This window comes from Plectropomus leopardus, chromosome 9, assembly GCF_008729295.1.
Source record: "Plectropomus leopardus isolate mb chromosome 9, YSFRI_Pleo_2.0, whole genome shotgun sequence".
Lineage (NCBI taxonomy): Eukaryota > Metazoa > Chordata > Actinopteri > Perciformes > Serranidae > Plectropomus > Plectropomus leopardus.
The window spans coordinates 8,153,863-8,180,264 of record NC_056471.1 but is presented as its reverse complement, the minus strand read 5'-3'; the positions used below and the strand labels follow the sequence as shown (position 1 = coordinate 8,180,264).

The window sequence follows — 26,402 nt, the reverse complement described above, 5'->3', positions numbered from 1 at the left end:
AGCTGCTGCTGCTGCTGCACTTTTTCACTTGTTTTTCTGCTATTTCCATCTGTTGACAATGTGTAAGGAATGGTTGTTTGAGCAACAAAAAACACAAACAAAAAGCTCTTTTTGAATAAAAGTGGACTAAAGGAACACTGCAGTAATAACAGACAAGAGGCAGGATTATTACATCACAATAAGGGATTGCTACGATGGCTACCGCTGTATAATAAATCAGAACATCACTCTCGTCAATGCAAACAGCTTCAGTGCACCATCACCCCCTGCACACTGAGGACACCGCGCAGCTTGACCACTGACGCTTTACACACAAAAACAAGACGAATAAATCTGCCTACCATTTTGCATTTGAGTCTCAGAAATGGATGACTGCGTAACGTGGGCACAACATGGCTGCAAGGTCACTCCAGGTTCTGCTGTGACGCCGGGTGAGCTCTGAGAAATCAGATTGGATCACACTGTCTTCAGCAAAATCACCCCCCCCCCCCCCCTTTCTGTGTAACTCCGAGAGAACGACGACACAATGTGCACGAGTCGCGTTTCACAACAGAATCATCCCACGTCTAAAGCACAGCTGACCCCGTAGCACCTGGCGATTACAGTCTGTGTGCGTTTCACAGAGTGAGGCTTTCACGAGGTGAACTCTATGAGCAGGTTCAGGCTCTCCTTATATTTGGCCATTAGAGAAAGAGAGAAAGGAAGTGTTGCATTTCCAGTCTTCATGTAGCATGAGCCTCCTGGAGGCCTAAATTCAATCAAGCTAAAGCTAGAACACTTTGGGGAATAAGTGCTGTATCACAACATGAGTCCAGACTCACGCTGAACTCAGGATGAACTCAGATGACCTCAGAGGTGCATTGCGTGGCACGTAGTCATGGGTGACTTGTATGTGTGTTTAATGGAAATGGGCTCTTTATCATTCACAGGGCAGTGTGAGGAAATGTTGTCATCTCTGTAAGAGGGGGAAGAGACTTCCTGTTCTTCTCCGAAACAGAGAGAAAAGTCCTAACTGGATCTGTCTGACAGCCGGGTCAGTAGGTCGTGGTAGGCTGCTGCTGGTAAGCCCCTACAGTGCAGTGCCAGGCTTCATCAGGCCTTTCACCAACACTCGGAGACAAACCTGGGCCAAAACGTCCTGCGTGGAACAGATGGGATTTTCTGGAACATTTTTCTTGGCTCTGTTGCCGCAGGCATGCCCAATCGAACACAGATTTTTTTTTTTAAAACGAGGACTTCTGATACCATTTCAGCCCAGGTGTGCTTTTGGGAATTTTGCTTCAGTCTAACTATCACTCAGCTATCCCACATGTCTGGCAGGCCCAGGCTGTAACTGCATTAGCAGCTTTTATCCAGCTGATGCCTCTAAAGCTGCAGTCCATGCAGACTGTGTTTCCCCTTCATGCCACCGAGGTGACATGCCGCTCAGACGGGGCCTGTGAGCAGGCTCAGTCCTACTGTCGCAGCCAACCTGCTTTAAATAAACACTGTCGAATCTGACAAGTTGGTCTTAAAATAATCCTGGAGACTAATTGCCTGAAGTAAATATAACTGTAAATCTTCATTTGTGTTTGCCTTATATATAAGTGTTAGGTTTACGTGAAATTAAGTAGTATTTACTTAATTTTATGAAGTTGTTACAAATTAAAAAAAAATAAAACCCTGTAAAACTTCAAATTTTAGCCTAGTCCGAATTTGACGCAAAATCCCTTTTACAAGCCCGGTGTGGTGACACATTTTGGCAAATAAAGGCCTGTCTCTGTTAGGGGCCTGATGTGGCTACTATGCAGTTCATTTTTATAGAAATTCTTTGCATGTATAAAACCTGGTTGTGCACAACCCGCTGGAGATAAAGTTAGTTAGCCGCTTAGATAAAGCAAACAACTTAAAAGTTTTGTCAATATGGACATGCTACACACTCGTTTAGCTTGCTGAAATTAAAACATTCAGTTTTTACCATGAGTACCAAAGAAGCATACCGGCAGAGTAAACGAGAGACGCAAAAAAGAGGTTTAATGAAACAATTTGATTGCGTTTCCCATCTTTGCTTAGCAACAGTTTTATGTGAAAGGAAATAAAAGCCCGTCCCATGGGGACGCCTGTCCCAAATATAAGCCTGTTGATTTCAGTGGTTAAAGCAAAAAATAGCCCGGGCTATAAATTTAAGTTTAACGATATCTTGTTCTTTCTAAGTATTAGCAACTTCAGTAAACCAAGTTAGTCTGACTTAACTTGATCATGACGAAGTGGATTTTGCCGATAATAAAGTTAGGAGATCTGCGACCTCTATTTCATTAACATGTTTTAGAAAATACGAATATGACTGACTAGTTTGCAAACAGCATAATACAGTTATACAGCACAGTAAACTTAGTCTACTAAAATTGCTAAAACTTTGAGAGATTAATTTAATTAAACATGTCATTTTAAGTTTGCAACAACTTCACAAAATTAAGTAAATCAAACTAATTTTTTAAGAAAACTTAACAATTAGATATAAAGTGAACATAAATGATGATTAATGGTTAAATATTCTTACATTTTTTAAAGCAATTGGTTTGCTTAATTTTTTTGTTTTAAGTAAAATGAATTTGTCAGATTCTACGGAGAAACTGATAGTACTTCAGCTGACTAGAGCTTTAGTGTAAGCCTAAAGGTCGTCGGGGTCAAAAGGAAGGATTGGACTGTGTGTCTGACAGAGCGTATTATTTGGAGATTTGGACGAGTTTTACTGCACGCACAACGAGCCAGGGCCTTTTTCTTTTAACGCTTTGAATCATGAGCTGGGAACGAAGAGCAGACCTGAGATCAGAGTCTGCCCACATAAGAGAGAAGGATTGTGATCCTCATTGTAAAAACAACAACAAACTCCTCTGTCCTCTGGGTCTGCTGCGGCCGATCACTATCGCCTGGCTCGAGTGAAACCGCAGACAAGCAAAAGTCAAATCGTAGTTCACCTGTCCTGCGAATCGGCAGTCCCAGGCGAGAGAGGGGTCGCACTCAGGCTCCAAACACACAGCGTCCTGGCTGCTAATGACAGGAGGCCTTGTGCAGTTCGAGACACCATTCAAAATAGTTTAGAGGCCTCTCAAAACACTCAGATAGCGACAAGAGGCCTCGACAGGGAGAGACTGCATGCGTGTGTGAGTGTTTCAGCCACCCCTGGACCCAAGATACTATTCAACTTCAGTGTAGGCCACTGCAGAGAGGCTGACATGGAGACAGCCAGAGGTTGTTGACTGTCTGTGCTGTGTGTGTGTGTGTTAGCGGAGGGACGAGGAGGGAAAGGGTTTTTCTCTGGGGTGACTCCGTAGGGGGACGTAAAACACCCGAACTAGTCTACGCGCACTGATAGACGGACAAGGCAGCCTACTGGTTTACAGAACATGACAGGAAAAATATCGCACTACTAGTCTGACTTTTTTTTTTTTTTTCCACTTTGAGCAAGTGCTTGAGAAGAGAGACTTCACATTTCGGAAATATAATGCAGATGCATCAACCTCATCGTCATGCTGTCAAATATCTACTGATCACATAGCCTATACATTTTTTCGTCTTTTTAATAGTCTATACACGTGATACAATGCCGCTATTGGCACGTACACAATATTGCACACTAATATGAAATGTCCTACACTAGTCGGTGGCTTCCTCTCGGCCTGGGAGGGAGAAACCTGACACGTTTTGGACAACATAAGGTGGAGAAAAAGGAGGAAAAAAAAAGAGCATCAGAATAAAAATAATGCAAAAGTGACATATTCTGAGTGGCGAGGCCCCCAAGGAGCGATCAAGGGGCTGTAGCACCATAAAGAGATAGATACTGCCTCGGCCCTGCACTGATAGGCCTCTACATCCACTGGACTGCACTCACACTGACGGCACGGCTCGGCCGGCTGGCCTGCCCGGCTGGCTGGCTGACTGTCTGGCTCTTTAACAGCATCCATCTCAGCTCTGACGAATAGCCTCATGCAGCCGCTTCTGACTTACTTTTTTTTTTTTTGTTGTTGCTGTTCTTTTTTAACATCATGGTGCATATGGTGTGCAAAACCCACCCGTAACGTCTCCAGATGAATCTCCGTGCTGACACCCAGTGGTAAATTCTGGGTCATTCCAGGGAGACACATCTCTACTCTGTGAGAGGCCACCAGGGCAGGGGTGCTGCTAGGGCAGGGGTACTGCCCCCCCCCCCCCAATTACCAAAGTGCGTGTGCGGCAGCGCCTCATCTTTCTGAAGGGCCCGCTCTGTTTCTGCCCACTATCATTGCCGGCCCCCAAGCTCCCAGCAGCCTTTCAGCATCCTTTTGGTGTTGCCACCCATGCTCCATGCACCACAGGAGTGTGAATTAACGCACCCCCGGTGACTATATATTTCGGCCTACATAACAGCACTCGTAAATGAAAACGTACAGCGGTCGAGGTCACAGACCATCCACGTGAGAACACGTAAACGAGTGGAGTGTATAAGGCACGGGTCGTAATGACGTCAGAGAGGATGCGTTGCCTCGCCGCGCGCTGCGCTGACGTGTCTTTTTTTAGTTTAGTTTCCGCGCCTTGCGCTCCCACAGGTGGACCTTATCCTTTTGCATCCCCCACCCCCCTCCCCCAGAGGAAAAAAACAAACAAAGAAACAAAGAAAAAATTTAACCCACAGAAAACGTGGGTATCTTAATAAGGATTTTTTTTTACAGCTGATTCACAAAATCATAATTAGTACATCTAAGTTAGCACTTTTTTCATTTAAGTTTATATGGACATGGTGCAAGAGGGTTGATATTCATTAAAGTAGCTCAGAGATAGATTTATCCCATTTGTTTGAGGCAAATAGGCTATTTGTTTTTGAGTCTCAACCTTTCCATAATGGCATGATAGAGATGCTTTCATTAGCCTACTACGTTTTTCGGTCAAATTAAAGACTATAGCCTACTTTGCCAAACTTCTTTTTCAAAACATGAGCCTACACACATGCTGACAGGTGTTTACAGGCCTGTAGTGCTGCGTTCTGCAATTCATACACTTTTAGAGCGCTTTCATATTTATTCTGCGTACCTTTATAATAAACTATACATCTGGTATCAGATTTTGGTTTCATAAAGTCCATAATATATTCTCTTTGTGCTGATGTCAAATATTCGTTCTACATGAAGACTGTCATTTTATATATAATAGACCTCTGGTTTTTTACTTTGATTAAATCTTAGTATATTACCAGTTTGAAAACATTTAAACATTTTTTTCGAAATAGCTTTGATGTGTGCAAAATCTGTCGTTTGATAGAGATATAAACACTCTGTTCATTGTCATTTAAATCAAGTAGGAAACAGTTCATATCTTACAGTTCAATCCTTGATAGCAGCGGCTTACTGTTACATGGGTGGTAAGTGACATCCAGTAGAATGAGCGAGGAGACAGCAGAGGTGCTGCCATGTCTGTGGAGGTTGTGTGTGTGGGGTGATTCCCTTGGAAATTTCTCTTTCTATTTTACAGTTAAAAGTCTCTCAGAGTTCAGTTTTGTCTTTGTTGTTTCGTTTCTGCTCTCTCTCTCTCCTAAAATCCGCGTCAGTCATCGTCGCCGTCATCTCCGCCGTGCGGGCCCTCAGGTAGCAGTTCGGAGGCCCGTTTCTCTCTACTCCTCTCCTGGATCTTCCTCATCTCCTCCGCGTATTTACAGAAGGTGTTGCCGAATTTGGACCACACTTTGCACGGAACCGTGATGGAGTTCCGGTACGTGGGCTTCACCTCGCTGACCCGCATGAAGACCCCGTACTTATTGGAGCCCACGTCAAAGAAGAAGCGCTTGTTGTCGACCGTGAGCGAGGTGCCCTCCGGGAGCTCCGCCGGCTCCTCGTCCACGCCGTAGTCATCGATGAGTTTGGCCAAAGCGTCGCGGAACTCGATGAGACCCTGCGCCGGCAGAGCGATGGTCTGGCCTTGCGCGCTTCCCAATCCGGGCCCCCGATTAACGGTCTGTCGGATCCTTAGGAACCGCCCCCTCTGGTTCTCTTTCAGATCCATGTAATATTTCCGATTCTCCCGCACCAGGAATTCGCTCTTGAGCGCCCGCCGGGGCTCATCCTGCACTATGTCGGGGTTGGTAGGGCCCAGCTGGGCGTAATGTTCGATAAAGTCCCCGAGATAATCGCGGAACTCCACGGCGACCGACATGGAGAGAGTGAGGCGGCTCTTGTTTCCCCCAGCCCCGACCTCGGCTATCTTTAGGAAGCGGCCTTTCACATTCTGCTTCACGTCAAGGTAGAAGCGCTTGTTCTGGATGTCGACGCGCTTCGAGGCGAGCTCCTCGGTGTCGTGCTGCAGCCGGGACATGGCGCCCATCGCACCCGGGGGCAGCGAGCCGGGGCCTGCGGTGGGCCCTCCGTGGTCACTGCCACTGTCTCTGTCCGCCATGATGCTGCCTCCCTGCTTTACCTTCCACCGTCTCCCTCTGCCTGCTGCAACCTCGACTGCCCGTCAAACCACTCCGCCGCTCTATCGCGAGACGAGAGAGGAGAAGAGGGTGAAAAAAATGAAAGTAACTGTAGTTGGTGCTACTGTCGTGCTAAGAGCGGGCTGCGTTCAAGACACTCGGGTTGTTTTTACAGCGTTTCACAGAAACTTTCTCCTCAGCTTTCAGTGTGTTGCAACTCAAAGTTAACCCCCACCTATGTGAGCCTCAAACACTGCAGTGCTAACATCAACAGAAATACTCAGATAGACAGATAGTTAGATAGATAGGTAGGTAGATAGATAGATAGATAGATGTCATACCTGATGATTATTGGTTTGGGTGTTTCAGCACCATGGACAGCGAACCCGGACAGTCCCTGTGGGAAGGAGCCACACTGAGAGGGAGAGAGCAGAGTGGAAGAGAAATTTCTGAATGAACAGTGGATGATAGCTGTGTGGGAGTCTGAGGGAGGGGGCTGATACACTGTGAAGCATCATGAATCATTACCCTGTGATTGGACTTGCCACTGTTTCTCAATGGCCTTGAAAGGGACCGTCAGTAGAAAGGAGCATAAAGCCAATTGTCTGATAAAAAAAGTAATATCTTGGACAATCAGCACATCAGAAAGGTGACAACCCGCACAAATTCACATATGTTAAATGCACAAACTGTAACAATCAAAATGGGATTTTTTTTATTTTAAAGTGAAGCTCTCATTTATTAACCTTTGAAACCTAAAGCGACTTCACTTCTCTTGTGCTGCTTTCAGACGCCTCTCACGGGTATGTAAACCTTTGAACCCTGAGCACATCAGTGTGATTTCTTTCAAAAAGCATGAGAAAAAGGCAAAGAGCATTTGAACATTTGTAATAAATGTTTCACAAATTGCAAGAAATTAGTAAATTTAGAAATTATTTTAAAAAGCTAAGGAAAACTGTCTCACAGGGGAAAAAAAAACCAAAAAGAAAATATGTCTAGGAAAAAAAGAAAAAAGCTAGGGAAAGCTATTTATAATTACCAATATTACATTTTTAAAATTTAAAATTAAATTAAAATTTTGAAGTATATTTTGCATGCCATGTTTACTTGTAATTATTATTATTATTATCATTATTATTATTATTATTATTATTATTTATTATTATTATTATTATTATTATTATTATTATTAGTTGTAGTAGTGGTATTTTTTAAATTTCAGGTAATTTTCTTGTACTTTTTTTTAAATTTTTATTTTTTACCAATTTCTTGTTCATTGGGGCATTTCGTCTTTCATTGCTCATTGCCTTCTTCCCGTTTTTGCAACAAATCAAGCCAAATTTGCTCAGGTTTCAAATGATTAATAATATAGTTCCACAATTTATTATTGCTGTGATATTATAACATTTCAGTCAAGATCTAGTTTTGTTGTAGCACTTGCTTATCTTACCGTATGAGTTTATCAAAGTCTGACTGAACCCTGCCTTAAAAGGAAATATAAGGTCATATGGGGTCGTAACAACAGTAACAACAAAACGTCGCTATGTGAAGTTATGAGGTTCTCAGTCTTCATGTGCACGGAGAGGCGGAGCAGACCTCAGGAAGAAGAATGACGTGGGTGACTTGATGGATGTTGATTGGATTACAAGGCTATAGACCATAGTTGATATCTATAGTAAAAGGACCACCTCATGCTTTAAATGTAAACTTAAAATTATTTTGTGTATTTTTTGTGGATAAGCCTTTTTTTAGGAGATGTCGGAAATGAAAATACGTCTTTTAGTAAACTTTTCTCACCATGTGAGTCTATACAAAAATGCACACTGTAGGCCAAATAATATACTATAATAATAATAATAATAGTAGTGGTAGTAGTAGTAGTAGTAGTAGTAAGTCAAAAAAATGAGGAATTACAAAAATTCACAAAATTGATACAAAAGTTCACACTGTGGGCCAAAAAATAATAAATGTCAAAGAAAGATGCATTCTTTTAAAAACTCACATACACCTATTAAATGCCCTTCCATCGACTAGCCCCAGAATTAAGTTTGATTTTACTCATTAGCTGTAAAAATAAGGATTTTTAAGTTGGAATGGAGCAGATCTTATTGTTTTAAGCACAAGCCCACTCATTTCCATTATGGTTTGGGTCTGTTTTCAGAACCACGGACAGCGGCTGGTGGGCATTAAAACCGATGGGATTTGAGTTTGCTAACAAATCTTGCTCGTGATGTCAAAAATTAGGGAAATGGGACTGCAAGAGTGAAATCTGGGACAAGTGTGCACAGACATATTCTGCATAATAACTGTAACAAAAAGGGTGTCAGACGTATATATTTTAGCATCACGGACAGAAATAGAGCATCACCCTGACAGCAGAGCAGGGTAATGCTGTCTGTCATGTGAAGCCAATCCAAGTGACCTCATCTACCCCCTGCTGAAATCCCGCTGCATTACCAAAAACAACCACTCTGATAATTCCCACAGGTTCAGCGCGAGTATCAGGGGACTGGTGGAGGCAATTGGTGGCAGTCCTCTCCGGGTTAGTCAGCAGGAATCGGTTTTCCCTCCCCTTCGCTTTGCTAACAAGTTATTTGCTTTCAAGGCTAATTTGGAAATTCTTAAATTGTGTGGTCTTTGAATGGGCTCTCTAATGAATGCACGAGCAGTTGTATGAATGATGGAGAGACGGATCGGTGAATGGGTGGGCAGTGGGCGGAGAGAGAAAGAGGTGGGGGGTGGGTCACTGGACGGATCACACTCTCTGATGGGCTGTATTTTCCCCTTTGAAATGCTGTGCTGATGCCTGGAGTGGAGGAGTAATCCCAGTGATGTAGGAAGCATTTGGTTAAGGAAAGATAAACCTGTACGTCTGATAGCATTTAGCACCATGGACAGCGCACAGATTGAAACTGTATTTTATTGTTAGAACTAAATTTTTGTTTATTTTTCATCAACAACAATACAGTTTATGCATTTCCTTTTTCTTTTTCAGCTGTATATAACATTTGTAGATGTTTTATTCAAAAAATAATACGTTGTAAAATATTACATAAACATAAAAAGAAAACAACAGAGACATCCACTTCAAAGTAGTATATAGCCAAACTTGTTAGTTAGAAAAAAATGAACAAATAGATAAAAAAAGAAATGAAAAATATTGATAATTATTGTCCACTCTACATGATAATCACACAAAGTACAAGTGCAAAACTTTGGTATTCTACTGACCATGACATTTAACGTGTGCATGTGATGTGTGCAAGGGGGGAATGTAAAAGTAAGACTTGAGCAAAGCCCTACTTGATTATAAATCTCATTGTATTACTAAAACCATGACAGGACCCCGTTGTTTAGTTAAAGTGAATTTCTACAGAGTATGTAATTTGGTCCATTTGGTAAAGGCCCAGGACTTTTTGGATCTGTGTTCTGCTTGTAGTTTCTACAACCTGATGGTAACTCTCTTTAAAGCTGCTGTAAGTAATGAAAGTCAGTGGTGGACCGTAACAAAGTACATTTACTTAAGTGTTGTACTTAAGTTCAATTTTTGAGTATCTGTACTTTACTTGAGTATATATATATATTTTTGGAAACGTATTACTCTACCTCTACATTTGAAAGACAATTTTGTCCTTTCGACTCCACTGCATTACTACAAAGGCTCTCATTTACTTGTTACATTTGCTTTGAAATCAGAAGATTATTTAGGTTTTCTTTTCTAAAATGCAAAGTCCATAAACTGTGATCGGTTTGTTTGTCAAAGTGGTGTTCCCATACCTCTACCTCGTCCATGTGCTGCTCAGACTGGGCAGCTTGTTAGTAGAGGCAGGTTGAGAAGAGAGGTCATCGGAGAAAGGTTGTGAATTCAAAGAACTCTAGTAAGGTTTTTCTGTCTAGCTAAGTTGTTGTTAAACAGTTATAAACCTATAGGCGTGTAATAATTGGGATGTTAACACTGTTTATTTATAAAAAAAAAAATTAAATGAAATTGGTGGCTCTTTTGTCAATTTGTGATTCTTTGGGCATTTTAGTAGGCTTTGCCGCATATTCAAAAAGCTTTTCATTCTATAGGTTATTTAAACAAATCAGTGCATTCAGCCGGTTGTTTTAGTCTCATTAGGTTCTGTAAATGTATTGTGACAGTGTTCAACAATGCGTTGATTTTTAAAAACAGTTATACTGAATACTTTAATATTTTTTAAAAGCAAGTACTCCAGGACTTTAACTCGAGTAATGATTTGACTCAGCAGCTTTCACTTGTATAGGAGAAATATTTGACCTATACTTTGACTCAAGTAATAGAGTTGTGTTCTATGCCCTCCCCTGTGGAAAGGGTATTTCTTATCCTTCTCATTCAGACTCACAGTAATTACAACCAGTAGTACTACTGCAGGATCTTGTGCAATATCTTGTTGAAACACCTGGAACTTTTTACTTTGATTCAATTAACTCTTTAGATCTGAATGTGTAGCAGTGATACATGTAGTGAGGAGACAAACCTTCATTGCAGCAATCTGGCTGTGGCCTTCAGCCTGTATGAGCTCTCGTGTGATGGGCCTGTTGGGACAGAGCACTAAACCTGTCAAGCCTTTCAGCACCACGGACAGTTCATGACGTGACCCTGCGGATGGTGAAGCGGGAGGATGAGGCCATCATGGTAGCTGCATGCTGTGATGAAATGGCTTCTCATGCATTTTCTTTATCATCTATAGTAAGGAAAAACTATCCACATGTCCCCTACATGACATTATATTTTATCCCTTTCTCGGCATGGACAATGAAAGCCTTTCTGACCTCTAGCGAAGGGCGCACAGCTCCTGACAGAGAGGGAAAGGAGAATCTTATGAATGGCTTGATTGATTGAGATGGAGGCAGGAATTGGTTTGCTTTGGAGGGAGGAGGGGACACTTGTGGTCACCATATATTGTGTAAAGCTGTCTTTTTATTGGCGGAGCTGTATTCAATGAAAAAAGTGGGTTTTATTAGCTGTAGTTGAGCAGGATTGGCAAAAATATTTGTCTAGAGTGTCTAATACCTTCAGACTGGGGTAACTGATGCCCCCACGTGTTGCCCCAGAGTCGTTAAAGTATCCCGAGGCAATATTAGTGAACTATACTAAAGCATTACGTGGCACATGTCAGGTTTTGGGTGTGCTCTCCTGCAGCGTGCAGCGAGCGTATGTATGTCTGCGCCTGAGGACATTTAAAGCTGAAACTCTCGCCTCACCATGCTGAGGAATCCATTGAGAGAATTTCGCAGCGTTAGTCATCGCAACAACTATCCGCAGTGTGTGTAGTAGTCGCCTATAGCCTCTCTTGCACCTCTTGCACCGGAGATCCACTGTGGGCGCCGTGCAGGGCTTGGCTACAGGCTACAGGCTGTGTCTGTGCACCGCGTGCGTGATTTCTCCTGCACCCACCCGCAGAGGTTTAACACAGTCGACCGGCATGGTCACACGCCGGTTGTGTCGGTGTGCCGGTGGGTGCCCGGGTCATTAGGGTGTTTGCGCAGGACGTGGCGAGCCGACGCCAGTGACCGGGCAGGTGATGTTTGCTCACGTAAGCCGCTCGCGTTTGATGAGGGGCGCAGGGGACGCGGCTGGAGGGTGCGCGCTACTGTTGCATCGCCTCGCCGGATAACCGCTGCTATCTCATCCTGTCCGTCTGTTCCTCCCCGGTATTTCTGTTCTCTCTCTGTTTTTTGGTATATTTTGCTCACCGACAAACGGATTTGCAGGAGTGGGACTCTTTTGACGATCGAAATAAGTGGATAAAGGACCTGTGCGTGTGCGTGGAGTGCGTATCGTTTCTTGTGATTCCCTATACGCGCAAGCTGCTTTTTTTTTTCATTCCAGAGAGGCAATGCGCCCACCCATGCGATGCTAGCCTATTAGCTGGAGAGAGAGAGAGAGAGAAAGAGAGAGAGGAAGAGAGAGAGAGAGAGGTTTCAGCCCTGGATTCGAGAGGAGGCTAATTTACGAGTCTTGTTTTGCCTTTCAGGAAAAGGGGAGATAAGAGGGGGAGGGTGGTTGGTGAAGGAGAATGCAGCAATCACATTTTTAAGCATGCAGAAGCGGGCCGTTTCCGGTTCCTAGGCTGGTGTGTCCCCCCATCCGAGGCCAGCAGCCGTATGGGGAAAGCAGCGGCAGACACAGATGGCATGGACACTTCCACAAGGTCTGCCGCTCTGCCCTGCCTGCTCTGCCGGAGCCCGTTCGCCGCCGTCTCTCTCTTCCAGCTCGCTCCGCCGCCCAGCAGCACTGCAGCACAGCACAGGCTGACGGCATGAGGCTTGATCCAGTGCATTTCTCCATGCTGGTCATCGGGGTCTCCTTCGCCTGTTACGCCCCGAGTCTCAACTCCCTCCAGGACCAGGCGTACCGATCAGCCGTGGTCATCGAGGGCGAGGTGCGCTCCTCCCCGGAGAACGTCTCCTCCCGGGAGCCCTACAGTGTGAATGTCAAAGTGCTGGACGTGTGGCCCGTCAACAGCGGCGGCCTCGAGAGGGAGCAGCTCGTGACCGTCGGGGACTTCGGTGCCGAGGCCCCGTGCACCACGGTGGAGAAGGACCACAGATATATCTTTTTCATGGACCCCACCGCCGAGCCCTTGGTATTCAAGGCATCGTACGCCCCTGTGGACGCCAGCGAGCCGGAGCTGAAGAAGGATGTGGAGAGAGTGTTGTGCGAGGACTGCGGTAAGTTTCAGGCTTTTCCGTTGTACCTGCCGTACACTCACACCGCACTATAAGGGCCACTGGAGCTGCCATGGCGATGTAAGGAGACAGTCACCGTTCTCTGGCTGCGCGTGCATGTGTGGAGTCTATACAGTGTGTCAGCGTGCATACACGTGTGCGTGCGCGCGAGCCGATTGACACTTCAGTTCTCCATAACCCGGTCACCCATAATGAAATGAGAAGGGTGGCAGCAAACGCGTGTGTGCGTGTGAGAGATAGTCAACCCTCTTAGTTAAACCCAAGTTAAACCCGGGTTAAGCCGCAAACAGCTGGTTCCTTTTATTGATTAGACCAAAGATCAGCGCAAACTTCAGTGTCGCCTAGTTTCCAGCAACATCTGCATCATCACATCATTACAGTGAAGTCATCTGCATGTGGAGCCTTAAGGTGGCACAGCTCCTGGGTGTGTGTCAGAGATAGTTTAGCCGAACATGTGATGTGAATCAGGGACAGCAACCTTGTCTTGAGGTAACCTCCTCTCCAAACTCAGTCGCCTACAGCCAGCATTACACGTCAAATCTGTTGCTGTTTTCTATCAGATATTGTGGCAAAATCCTGACAGTGCCAGTGTTGACTGCAGTGACAGTCTGTGGGTGGTGGTAACTGTTCAAATCTCTCAACTTGTTGCAAGTTCCCACCATAGACTTTTGAAATTGTGCTTGTATTTATTGCAGTACGCATAAAAGAATCTCCCTGAGAACTTCCTGGTTTTCAAATTTTCTGTGAGAAGTGGCTATAAAACTATGTGCAGCAGCTGACCAGGCCTGTCAGAAACTCTGTTTAACTTATTGTCACCAGCATGGCGTTTATAAAGGAAAAATCTGAACATGACTCAGAAAAAAAAGCCCAAAACTGGGCCTATAGTCTTAAAATGAGGGTTTTGCACTTTTTTTTCCTTTTCTTTCTCATATTTTTTCCCTTCATTTCTCTCTGGCAGCGAGTAAACAGGTCTTGAATTGACCCCTTTTTTTTCCTTTACACCAAAGGTAAAAGAAAAGGTGCAGAATCAGGGTCAGCTAAAATAACACATAAACTGAGCTCTACGACAGTATGATTTGTGTATCGTTCAATCTGCCAGTTGGAAAAGCTCTCAGGTCTTTTACTTTTAAGTAAATTCTCTAAAAGACAGCACTGACTATTTGGCAAATTATCTGCACGACCAATTTAACTTGTGTAAGTGCTACACTGCTTCTAAGATGATGTAACTTCAATTTGTACCATCTACTACTGTGTTAGAGCATCTGCTTTTCCTGCTGCAAACATGGTAAAAGTACACAGGAAGTAATTTCCCCTGCTACACAAAAGAGAGGAGAACACGATCTTAATTCTGAAAGTGTCACACATTTCTTCAATACAAGCTTTAATAGCACCACTGTAAATGTTTTGGGGTTCATATGTGAATGTGAGGACAACAGCTGTGAAACAATGAGATTATACAAAGATTCATTTTCCATCTTTAAGCTCTCCAAATCCAAAATCAACATAGTTTCCATGTAAACCATCCACCAGTGTCCATAAAGCGTTAAATTCAAACAGGGAATAACTCGGATGTCTCAACAAAGGGTTCATCCAGCGTTTGAGCTAACAACGTGATGTTCTATTTTTACCTCCGTGACATGCTAAAATTATCAAGTCATTTATTTATGACGGTGCTGTTGCAATCAGGCTTCCGTCTAAAACACATTTTCCAGGCAGGGATAAGCTCCGGAGAGGAGATACCTACTTATGAGCTGATTCACCCCGTGTGCGTGCACACACACACACACACACACACACACACACACACACACACACACACACACACACACACATAGACACTGCAGTGTGTGTGTGTGTGGCAACCAGTAACGTCCTCATGTCCATAGTATCATCGGAACATAAACGATTGTCACTGTCATCACCTCTGTTTCTGTCCTAGGATGGCCTGGATTCATCCACCATAACTAACCAAAGCAGTACAAAATCCACGCCCCGAAAAAGTTATGAGGTTAAAGGGGAACACTTCCACCACAAACGTACCACTTTTTGGCATATTTTGTGCCAAGTACCTGTAAACCCTTTATGAAAATGTTTGTACTCCATCTCTTGAGACAGTTGACACACAGTCCAAAAGATATTCAAACATTATAACTTTTTGCAGCACAAATGCAGCTTCATGTGTCTACTTGTATGCTTAGTACATCTCAAACACATAAACTTGTGGTAAAATATTACAAAATAACCCCCCTCTGCAAAATGCCAACAACTGCTTTTTGGCCAGGACTCAGCCTCCGTTGTAGCTCACTTACTGGCCACACTGACACTTTTCATTGGGTGGATGCAGTAATGTCAGGGTAGCTGGAGAATGAGCTACGACCGAGCAGGACTCCTGGCCAGTGATCAGACTGGAGAGGGTACTGTAGAACAATTTAATTTGAGACAGAAGTAACTGCAGCTTAAAGATCGGTGGGGGTAAGGGGCGTGTCAGCAGACACACACCCTGAGCGTGACCAATCCCAAACTCAGGCTAAACACAGCCAGCCAATCACAGCCCAACAGTTGGAGCACCCACTGCTGTACATACATACCCCTGTCAAATTCTGTCACCACACTTTTATTATAGTGGTGCTTTTGTTTACAGTTCATAGCTGATTTTCTACAGTTCTTTGTTAAAATTGCTATCAGTTTATTCACTTGTGCCACTTTATTCTACCAGTGTAGTATACATTAAATTCTCCATCAAGTCTAAGTATAAAACTTAAAGGTGACCTATTATGCTAAATTCCAGATTCATACTTGCATTTTGCAGGGATCCTGGGGATCCTTAAAAAGTCTTAAAAGACGTTTAATTCAGTAATCTAAAAATAGGCCTCAATTGGTTTTAAAATGTCTAAAATAAGTCTTTCAAAAGTCTTAAATATGGGAAGACGGAAAGGATGGAATTAATGATTTTTTTTCTGACACTGCATTGAAAAATCTCAAAATAAGTGGTAACATCTTTTTATAAGTTATCATTTTATTAAAAACATAAAATTTACTTATTTTCTCAGCCATTAAAATTGCCCAAAACAGTCATGTTTTATATTACAACAAATATGATGAATGTTGTCCCATAATCCTAAATAATTGATGTTCAGTTTTGGTTACTGTAAATTGGTCTTAGATTTCATTCCAAGTGTCATTAAAACAGTCTCAAGAAGTCTTAAATCCAACATGCATCCAACAGCTGTAGGAATCCTGGTTTTGGGTTTCGATGAGAACATGTTTACATGCTTTAAAGAGTAACTAAGTAGTAAGTAGTAAGCAAATCACTTTTTTCAGTTGAAAAGCAATATATGGGTATTTAGTAGTGTTACTGATTGATTCAATTCCAACTCTTCAAATTTGAGTGCAAAGTAGTAAAATTCTACATATGTTGTTGTAAGTATGCATAATGATTGCCCCTGTTGCAACCCTGTCTCCAGCCTCTCACCAACTGCCTACTTTGTGTGTGTGCGGGTGGCAGGGAGATCCTGTGGATCGAGAGGCGGCACAATTTGGTGACTAGGTGTGTCTTCACCCCCCTTTCAGCCTTTCTCATTTTTGAGACTTTAGCACATTTCAGGGAGCAAGCTCTCAAGCCAAAACTGGGGGGCTAAGTAAATCTTCAATGGTCAAAAAAACACATAGTGTGTGCCTGAAAATATCTGTATCACCCTTTGTCTGAAAGCAGACAACGCTGTCTGTTTTAGCACCTGTCTCTTCAAACCTTCCTTTCCAAAAAGCCCAGTGTGCCCTGATTGGTCAGTGTTTCCTGGTATTCCACATCTCATTACAGCTGCAAGGGAATGACTGTAATGGAGTATAGCCACCCTTTGAAAAATCACCAAAAACAACCGGCCATGTTCCAGCAGAAATATGCTCCCAAATCCTGGAGAAATTAACAACATCCGCAACCGGGATTACCGTTTTCCCTGACGTTAGCGTGTAGCTACATATATGAAGATATTTTTGGATTTTGTTCGTGTATTTGCAGATCTGTTTTATATTTGCAAAATATTTTTGTGAGTTTACAAATATTTTTTGTTTGTATTTGTGGAAGGTGCTTCATATTTACAGACTTCATATTAACACATGGATTGTCGATCTGTTCACACAAATAATAAGGAGACAAATTTATCTCCATATAGATGCTGCAGTGTATGTAATGAGCAGATGACCATATAAAGAAATCTGCCACAAGCTGACGCCAGCTTGCCTCGAAAGCTTGAAAGTAGAAAAAAAGAAACGGAAACTGAGTATTAAAAATGGTCTGAAGACGGAGGTTTTTGCTCACAGGGATTACTTTTACATACATTTAAGTCATTATTTGAAACTTTGGCCACATTTAATATGAACATCCAAAATTGTAACATTATGACAGAAAATAAGGAAAAGCATAATAGGTCCCCTTAAAATATAAGAAAGTTTGTTCAACATAAAGATGATAATATATTACAGTAGCCTACAATACAGCATCGTAATAACCTTATTACAAAAATGCAAACAATCATATTAAACAGTTAATCAGTATAAAAACAACAGAGGAGCAATCATTACAGCTACTCTGATTCACATATTTGCCATGTTTCTAGACTACCAGCACCTGTCAGACTGAATTGCTGAAATTTAGAGACCTGTTCTAGTTATTTCTGGGCTACATGAAAATGTAAAAGCCGCATGTCAGCTTTGTTAATTTTAACACAGACAGTGATATAAATATTAGCTAATATTTATTTGAAACAAGTGGTTATTACAGTAGGTTACTATCTTGAGGTTTAATTCTCCTGCCAACGAATGTTGACATTTACAGCAAGCCACGGTTGTGCAAAGTTAGAAGCACGGACCCCTCGCTGTGAGAGAAATTATGAGACACTAAATCTCTTTTGCACTATAAAAGACAGCAGAGCCATCTTCCAAAAACAGAGCCAATGCTGATTATATGGTAAGAGCGAGAGGTTTCTCTCTTACTGTTTGTGTTATTGAGTGCGCCACAGCTAATCCAATAACCTCTCCTTTTCCCTCCAACCCACACCTCTGACCAAAACACAGAATCCAGCCTGATGAGGCAAAAATACACATCAGACTCTTTAGATCTGCAACACCTGATGTGAAAGAATGGAGTACAGTTATCAGGGCTTTAAGAGTTTAGTAATTGATTGGGAATCTTTTGTTCTGTCCTGAGCGACTAAAACCACATGCATGTCTCCACGGAGCTCAGCTGGCCTTCACTCTCTCACTACTCTCCCTGTTTGACTCAGTAAAAATAACTGAGGTGTGTGGACGGCTCACACTCCCCTCTTAGAAAGTACAAAACCAGTCCTGTCTTCCATCCCAGGCAGTCTAAAGCGTAATGTAGGTCTTCTCTGATCACTGCTGTTGGCATGCCTTTTGAGAAACATTGACAGTTTCTTCCTAAAATAGCTTTATCTGATGCCCAAACATGCTCCTGTCACTGATGCTGTATCTAGTGCTGCATACCTCAACTCTCATGCTCTCACTCTGTCTCTCTCCCCCTCCTCCTGTCTCCCTCCTCATGCTGTAGCTGACTGTAGCTGAAGTGTGTGGTTCAGCTGATGCCTGCCCTCCTGTCAGTCAGCCACACTGAGGAGGAGAGAAACTGAGAGAGGGGGGAGGGAAAGAGAGGGAGACATCCTTAGCTTTGAGATTACAAATAGATGCTGCAATAGTGCATATATGTACAACTTCCAATAATAGCCAGGGCCTTATTTTCACCTCATTCTGACTTCAGGTATAGTTTTATTTTTTTCTTTTACCTTGTATTGTACCATGGCTAAAAATGAATTTAATACTATTCTATAAATAACCTAAAATCAAAAAAATATATTTTTCCTCTTACCTGTAGTGCTATTTATCAGTCGAGTGTTGGAGATATCGGCCGTAGAGATGTCTGATTTCTCTCTGTTATAATGAAACTAGATGGCACTCAGCTTGTGGTGCTTAAAGTACCAAAAAAAAAAAAGAGGAAAAATTCAACAACAATCCGTCTTTCCAGAAATCATGAACTGGCCACTTGAGATAATCCACAGCGCTTGCTGGAGGAGTTTCATGTTGGAACTATTTTTTTTCTACCAAACTACACCTGCCAACCATATCACTGTGCAGAAGGAAGCGTTCATCTACTCATGGATGAGAGGCTTATTCTGATGGTGAAAAATGTAAACATTAATGGCGTCCTCCTCGGCTAAATTGTAATGTTAGCTATCTCAGTAATGCTAGGTAAGCTAGCAATAGATGCACACTTCTCTCTGTGCGTGATACAATAGGCGGATTATTATGATAGTTCCTGCATGAACTGCTCACAACAAGGTCTGTGGATTATCTTGAGTAAGCGAGTCATGATTTCTTAAAAAAGAGACATCGCTGTTGATTTTTTCAAATGTATTTTTTTGGTGCTTTGAGCACCACATGCTAAGTATCACTAGTTCCATTATTTTGCAGAGAGGACAGACATCTTTACGGCTGATATCTCCAACACTTGGCAACTCACACCAAAACAGTCTTAAATAGCATTTTCAGTAAGATGAAAAATACATAGTTTGATTTGTGGTTGAATTGCCCCTTTAAAATCATCACGTTTAAGTGCCAGTTTGTTTAGCAGCATTACAGGAATAATTCAGCATTTTGAGAAGTATACTTTTTAGATTTTTAGTCAAAAGATCAATAACCTGTCTGTGCATTAAGTATGACATTGTGGTCAGCCTAACCATGTTAGTTCAACCCCTCTAATGTTCACTAATCGATGGACTGTATCTCCTTTGTGTAACGTGTGCATATACATGCCAAAAAATGTGGTTTAAGGAGGAGTTACTTGTGTGAGTATTGACTGTGGTTTTTCTAAGTGTTTTTGTTATAGTGAGGTTGCCAAGTTTGTTACGATACAGACACTAAAACCTGCGCACACTGACTGTATCTGGCAACCTGTGTTATAGCTGCAGATGTCGTGCAGCACTAGGCAAATGGAGAAACTGTTATCACCTGAAAAATAGTCACAGCATGTAACTCCTGCTAAAAAAATAGTCTTTTTTGGATAATTCTGCTCATATATGGATTAAACAACCAGAAAATTTTGTGTTCATTATGGAGCATTAGAGTTGTGGTTGGTGTAATTTTTTCATTTTGGACAGCGCCGGGCTAACTGTTTCCCCCTATTTCCATTCTTTATCCTAAGCTAAGCTAACCACACTGTGACTTCAGCTTTGTACTTACTGCAGCACACAACGATGAAAGCAAAAAAGCCCATTTGCTTTAAAATGTTGAACTATTCATTTAAAGGGATCATTTGGACAAAATGTAGATCTCAGAACACTCACAGCTCTCAAATGATCAGCCAAATTGACAATTATGATTTCTTGATAAATTGGAATGTATGTGCATGTAGACGTGTGTGAGCATGCATGCAAAATGTGCATAATTATAAGTGGTATCAAATGTGTATACAAAGTGTATTTGCAGATTAGTGTGCATGCATATGAGACCATGTTAACTGCGTGACCCCCTGCATCACAGCCTGGGTTTGCATGTGTGTCCCAGCAGAAACCTTATCAGTAGCAGTATAATGTTTCTGGGCTAACATGCAGTGCTGTCTCTCAGCTCAGCCTCACATCAGTGTGTACAGCAGCTGGAGGGCAGAACCACTGTGGCATTGATCTCCAAATCCCAGAATTAGGAGAATTTTGCTCTGGTGCAGCATGTCAAAAACAATCCTTGCAACAGGAAACATATCCAAGGCCACACCCTTGAACAAGTCGTTAAACCGGTGAATTTGAGCTTTCATTACGGCCGCCTCTGGTGCTAACACCTTCCGGCCTGCCGTGAACAATTGTCTCTATTAGCCAGTGATGAGAGAGAAGTGTTTTTTAGTAGAGTGACATTACAGAGTTGTACATTTACAGGCTTCGCGGTGCATGTGAATAACATGGGCACACTGCTGTTTGCACAATACTTTGTGAATTCTTTAATTAAGAGGTGGTCCACCTCAGAGAAAAGGTGCTGCTCACGCTAACATGCATACTGAACGTTAATATGCACATGCAGGGAGATTCACTGGTTGAATCAGTGACTTGACAACACTGTGTGTGTGTGTGTGTGTGTGTGTGTGTCTGTGTGTGTGTGTGTGTGTGTGTGTGTGTGTGTCTGTGTTTGTGTGTGTGTTGGGAGAGGTCCCTCACTTGTCTGTCTCATCCTCTTCCCCTCTTTGTTGCGTTATCTGTGTCTATTTCAGACACCCTCTGTGTGTCTCTTTCTCTTCTGTTTCTCTCTCCTTCTGTCTCTCTCACTGTCCTTGTCTCAACAGAGCATTATACCTCTACACACACATACACACACACACACACACACACACACACACACACACACACACACACACACACACACACACACACACACACACATAGCCATGCCAGTTAGCTGTTGCTGTTGCTGCTGTGCTGCAGATGCCCCAGTGTGCTGTCATTAGCAGGGAGATCTGGGGCTGCTATAAATTATGCACACTGAATAACAGAAGGCTGAGGATTTCTCCCCTCTGCTGCCTGCGTGTATATATGTGTGTGTGTGCGTGTAGAGAGAGGATGTATAGACCATGCTTTGGCTCATTTATGTCCCACTGACATTATACTGATCAACTTAGCTTGTTGACGTGTGTTTCAGCGTGCTTTTCCGTGGCTCAGCACACTCACGACTGCCTTACTCATGTACATGTCCTTCAGATATGTAGCGTGTGTAAGAGAGTGTGTATGTGTGTGTGTGTATATGTGTGTGTCCTTGCTTGTGAATAATGTATCAGCACTCACCTTTTTTCTCCAGCAGTCAGCCTTAGTAGAAAACTCTGACACATGCCTCTTAAAGGGACCAGCCTGGCGCCACATGGCTCAGTTTGTGAATGAGAGAGGTCTTTGTGTAACCCCACTTACACACGCACGCACAAAAACACGCTAGCACACACATGCAGATGCACTGCACACACCACCCACACACTAATGCGGCTGCCGCTGCACACACCCTCCTCACTGCATCAGCAAAGTGCCTGTTTCAGACAGGATGGATTTGGCTCTCTCCGCTTCTCCGTTCAGATTATTTCACCGCAGAATTAGATTAGACGTCAAATTCAAAATTGAATAATTAGAAATGTTCATGCCAAGAACTTGTCAGTTGGTATTCCCGATAAAACATTTAAAAATGACAAGTTTGCTACTGTTTTTGATAAATCTGAGGCGTCCTACTGTTTTCTTGGAAAGCCATTTTAATCTTTGGCATTCTTCTCCATAAGTAGCCCTGCTGTGCCTGACTGTAAGGGGCTGGCATGCAGTCAGCAAATGCCTCAAATTCATGAAGTTGTAAAATGGCATTTTCAGCTGTCACTGTTGGTAACGCTTCATGAGCAAGAGTAGCTCTCTCTCACAGCCAATGTGCTTTTGAGCAAGGTGCCTGTTCTGGTCAATGTAAAAATGAGGAATAGTATCACTGAAACAGAAAGTGTATCTCTGCAAACATTTCTTGGGCGATATAAGGGTTAAAACATCCCTTTGGTTCTATATCAGGCTATCTTCGGCTCAGAAAGGCGTGGGCTATCTTTATCTCTCTTTGTTGTGGCGATCTTTGATGGTGACAGGTGGAGTATCTTCATCTGTCTTCCAGATGTCCTCCTCTGCCTCTCTAGATGTTATCTCTGAACTATTATAGGCTTGTGGTGGATACTGTGTGTACTAGATGTTTGTTTTATTTTTGCATGCTTCTGTGTGAGCAACATATTTGCTTTTCTGAAGTAGTGGATCTGCATTTTCTTTTGAGGGAACATTCATTTCATTAATTGAGAAGATGCTGGCAATCCATTGCCTAATTTTAGCTTATGAAACAATATGTCAGCTTCCCTTGTCAGCTTGCTTTGAGATAGTGAAGTTTGTTGTTTGTGATTTGGCAATTATACTGCAATTGCAACAACTCCCAAGATTGATTTTGCCTCATTTCTTTCCACACAGAGGTAAAATAGTGTAGATTTGGATCTGCACAGCAGTTACATCACTATCTGCAATAAGAGCACTGAGTCTTTCACAGTTAGTCGAAAAAGATTTGACCAACATAGCAACTTAAAGGGAAGTAAAGAAAACGGAGAAGATGCTCTATGGCTGTATATTTTACTCAAATATTCTTGTAAAATGTTTGTTTTTGTAGTAAAATATTATAACAAGTACCCTTGGCTTCAGCAAGACAAATTATTCCTGAGAATATAAGACTTGTTTTTTTCTATTTTTTATTTGTATTATGTTCAACATATTCCACGTTGATAAAAATCAACAACATATACATGTTGTTAGAGAGGCTGCCACGGAAAAGAGCATGTTTGTGATAAATTACATATGTGGAGACAGTGACGTCAGATGTACTGTCTTACATACAATGGCAGAACTAAAATGAAACACACACGCTTAGTGTGTATAGGCTGATTAACACTTATTATCTTACCTACAGTGGTTTATAGCAGTTTAGTTGCTGCTCTGTGCGCACAAGAAAACACCGAACACAATAAGAAAACACTAGATTTACAGGCGAAAAGCTGCCCGATATCGAACATTTCAATCTACATGAAAGCACATGTGGCTGTACAGATAACATGCAGCATCACTCTTACCGAATGCAACATCCTTGTTTTTCCATAGACTATTTTTTTAGTTGGTTTTGGAATATTGAATGTGAATTAATATACCAGTATGATTATTTCATGTCATTTTCCGGGCTATTTGCTGGTGGCTATTTAAGTCCAAAGCCTATCTGAGGTGAAGGCATGCAGTCATTTCAGGAGCATGTAGAAAACCACACAGGCCCATATGTTTATCCATCAATTTTACCATATTTTTCATACTCGAACAACAAAACAATAACACATCCACAAGCACTCGAAAAGAAACTGTCAAAAATAATTTTTACAACTCTGTTAAATACACCGTGCTGGACAGGTTGCAGCTGCTGTGGTAGTACTCCAATCACATGTAGTACTAAATCAAAGACTGCTTGCAGTAATTGGCTCAGGCAAAACAATACAAACAATACTTTTTTGTAGATCTGGTTACGAAAAGGCTCTATTGTAGGTATAATTTGACTAGAGAAGGTCCGATTCTTGTAAGTGGATTATTTCGATTCACACCTGAGTACTGATACCCATGTGCTTTACTCAAGTACAAATGTGAGATACATATACTTTCTGTGAATATTTGCACCTTTTTACTTCTCCTCCTTGACATTGTATTTTCATAGTGTTTGCATTTTTACAAAAGTAAAGGATCTAAATACGTCTTCTACCACTGATGGTACTGATGATGGAGCTCTGTGAAAGGACTATGATATTTTTGGAAATATAAACACTTGTTAGCAATAGCAGTTAATTTCTGGATTTTGGCCTTTCTTTAAGGATTTTTGAGCATTGATTTTAGACTCTTTATGGGATTTGTTGGCAATAGGAAAAATGTAGAATACCTGTCTTTTACTTATTTGTTTACATTTCTTTTGGGCAGATCTTTTTCAGCTGATACAGTCAACATGTTTTTAAATACCAGTAATAAGAAATAATCACATGGTGTGTACGATCATTTGTTCTGCTGTTATTCAGGGTAATCGTCCTTCCTCTCAGTGGTCCAGCATGTCATTACCTTTATTAAGCTCATTCACTAAAGTCTACTGTCTGTCTTCATTAATGTCATCCACTTATTCACCATGTGTCTCCCGGGTTCCAGTGCGTACATTTCAGCTTCAAAAATAGGAATGTGTTCGTTGAATCATGGATCATCAGTATTTCCATTATCTGTAACTATAATCATACTGTAAAATAACACAAAGGTGGGTCTCAGAAAGGCTGTGTTTAGGAAGATTGAGAGAGAACGTGCATTGTCTGTTCTCTTGTTTCCCATATCTCTCTGATTTTACTAAATAATTACACAAAACTGATCATTTTAGTTCATTTTATAGTAGCTAACAACTGTAACACCCCCATTTTCTTCTGACCAGTCAAAAAAACTAATTTCTTCTGCTGTTAAACATATTTTAAAACACCTAGGTAAGAGTTGAAAGTGAAAAAACAACTTGTTTTATCCATTATGGTTGCTGAAAAGTAACAAATGTTAAATATGGTCCCTTATTAACCACTTGGATGTGACAAAACACAACTTTAAAGTGACATACTGTCTCTTCAGATGTAGTAAATGAGCACTCCGTCTAACAGAAATTGGACTCACTCTTAATAAATATTTTCTCTCTTTTGTATCTTTGGTATGAATCATCACAGGCCGACCGGCTGATAAAGGAGCATGCAGTGATCGGTCTACTGAGGTTACATTGCAGGGTTTCTGGGAAATCAAATTCAATCACAAAAACAGGTTCCTCTCACTGCTATTTGGTGTTGCCAACATGCAAAGTTGCCAAGTGCAGATTTAATCCTCAGTAAACCTTTGTCAGTGCACTGCGTTCATTTTAGAGGATATGGAAATGCCAGTGGGACTTGAATGCACAGCAGTGCCAGTCAAACAGAGGGCCAAAAGGGCCTGCATCCTATTTTCAAATGTACCACACCAGTTTGACTGACAACTTTCATTTTATGTGGTACCACACAACTTTATTCATGGCAACATTCACATAGACTCTAGTTTGACAGCTATTTTTGATTAGTTAGCCAGTATGCAATGTTTACATATAAAATGTATAGGTTGCATCTTATCATAAAGATACAATACACAAGACAGTAACTAGATTGTAATGCCCTTGCCCTTGGTTGGCCCTTGGTTCTTTGTGGATCCAAAGAACAGAAATCAGAAATAAAACAATAGTACTGTATGTTGTGTCAGAGAGGGAAAACAATCCCTGCCTTCTAAAAAGAAAAAAAAGGTGGTAGTCAGTAAGCTGAAGCAGATCCGACTCTCTTAGCCCTTCTTAGCCTTAGCCTTTCGATGTTGTAGAAAGACTGGAAAAAATGACTGAAATTATTTAGTAGGCTGTCACTTAGATTCCAGGGTCTGTAGCTACTGTACTTTTCTACCTTCAAATCAAAGTGCACACCCTCATTTCTACACTTAAGGTCATTCCAGGGTCCAGGGGTGTAGGAACTAAACTTTGGTCCTGAGCTGTCAAGCTGAACAGCAAATGTCCCGAGACAGAAAAGCCATGGTTTGTTACAAAGTAATTGCTGAGATATCAGAATGCAGTGACACCTCTAAAAATATGTCCACAGGGATAAGAAACATGA

At 41.9% G+C, this 26,402-nt stretch overlaps 2 protein-coding genes across 2 annotated transcripts in view; one reads left to right on the top strand and one right to left on the bottom strand.

The window, feature by feature from the left end:
* Positions 1-2,530: 2,530 nt before the first annotated feature.
* On the bottom strand, positions 2,531-6,465 carry purab (purine-rich element binding protein Ab). The gene has a single exon (XM_042493803.1). It carries the CDS (start codon positions 6,400-6,402, stop codon positions 5,557-5,559), a length of 846 nt encoding a protein of 281 aa, XP_042349737.1. The 5' UTR covers positions 6,403-6,465; the 3' UTR covers positions 2,531-5,556.
* Positions 6,466-12,680: 6,215 nt separating this feature from the next.
* nrg2b (neuregulin 2b) overlaps positions 12,681-26,402 on the top strand; it is a 73,957-nt gene continuing 60,235 nt past the window's right edge. Inside the window, exon 1 of the mRNA XM_042493905.1 lies at positions 12,681-13,117. Coding sequence (XP_042349839.1) covers positions 12,706-13,117 — 412 coding nt within the window. The 5' untranslated portion in view covers positions 12,681-12,705. The remainder of the gene's footprint in view (positions 13,118-26,402) is intronic.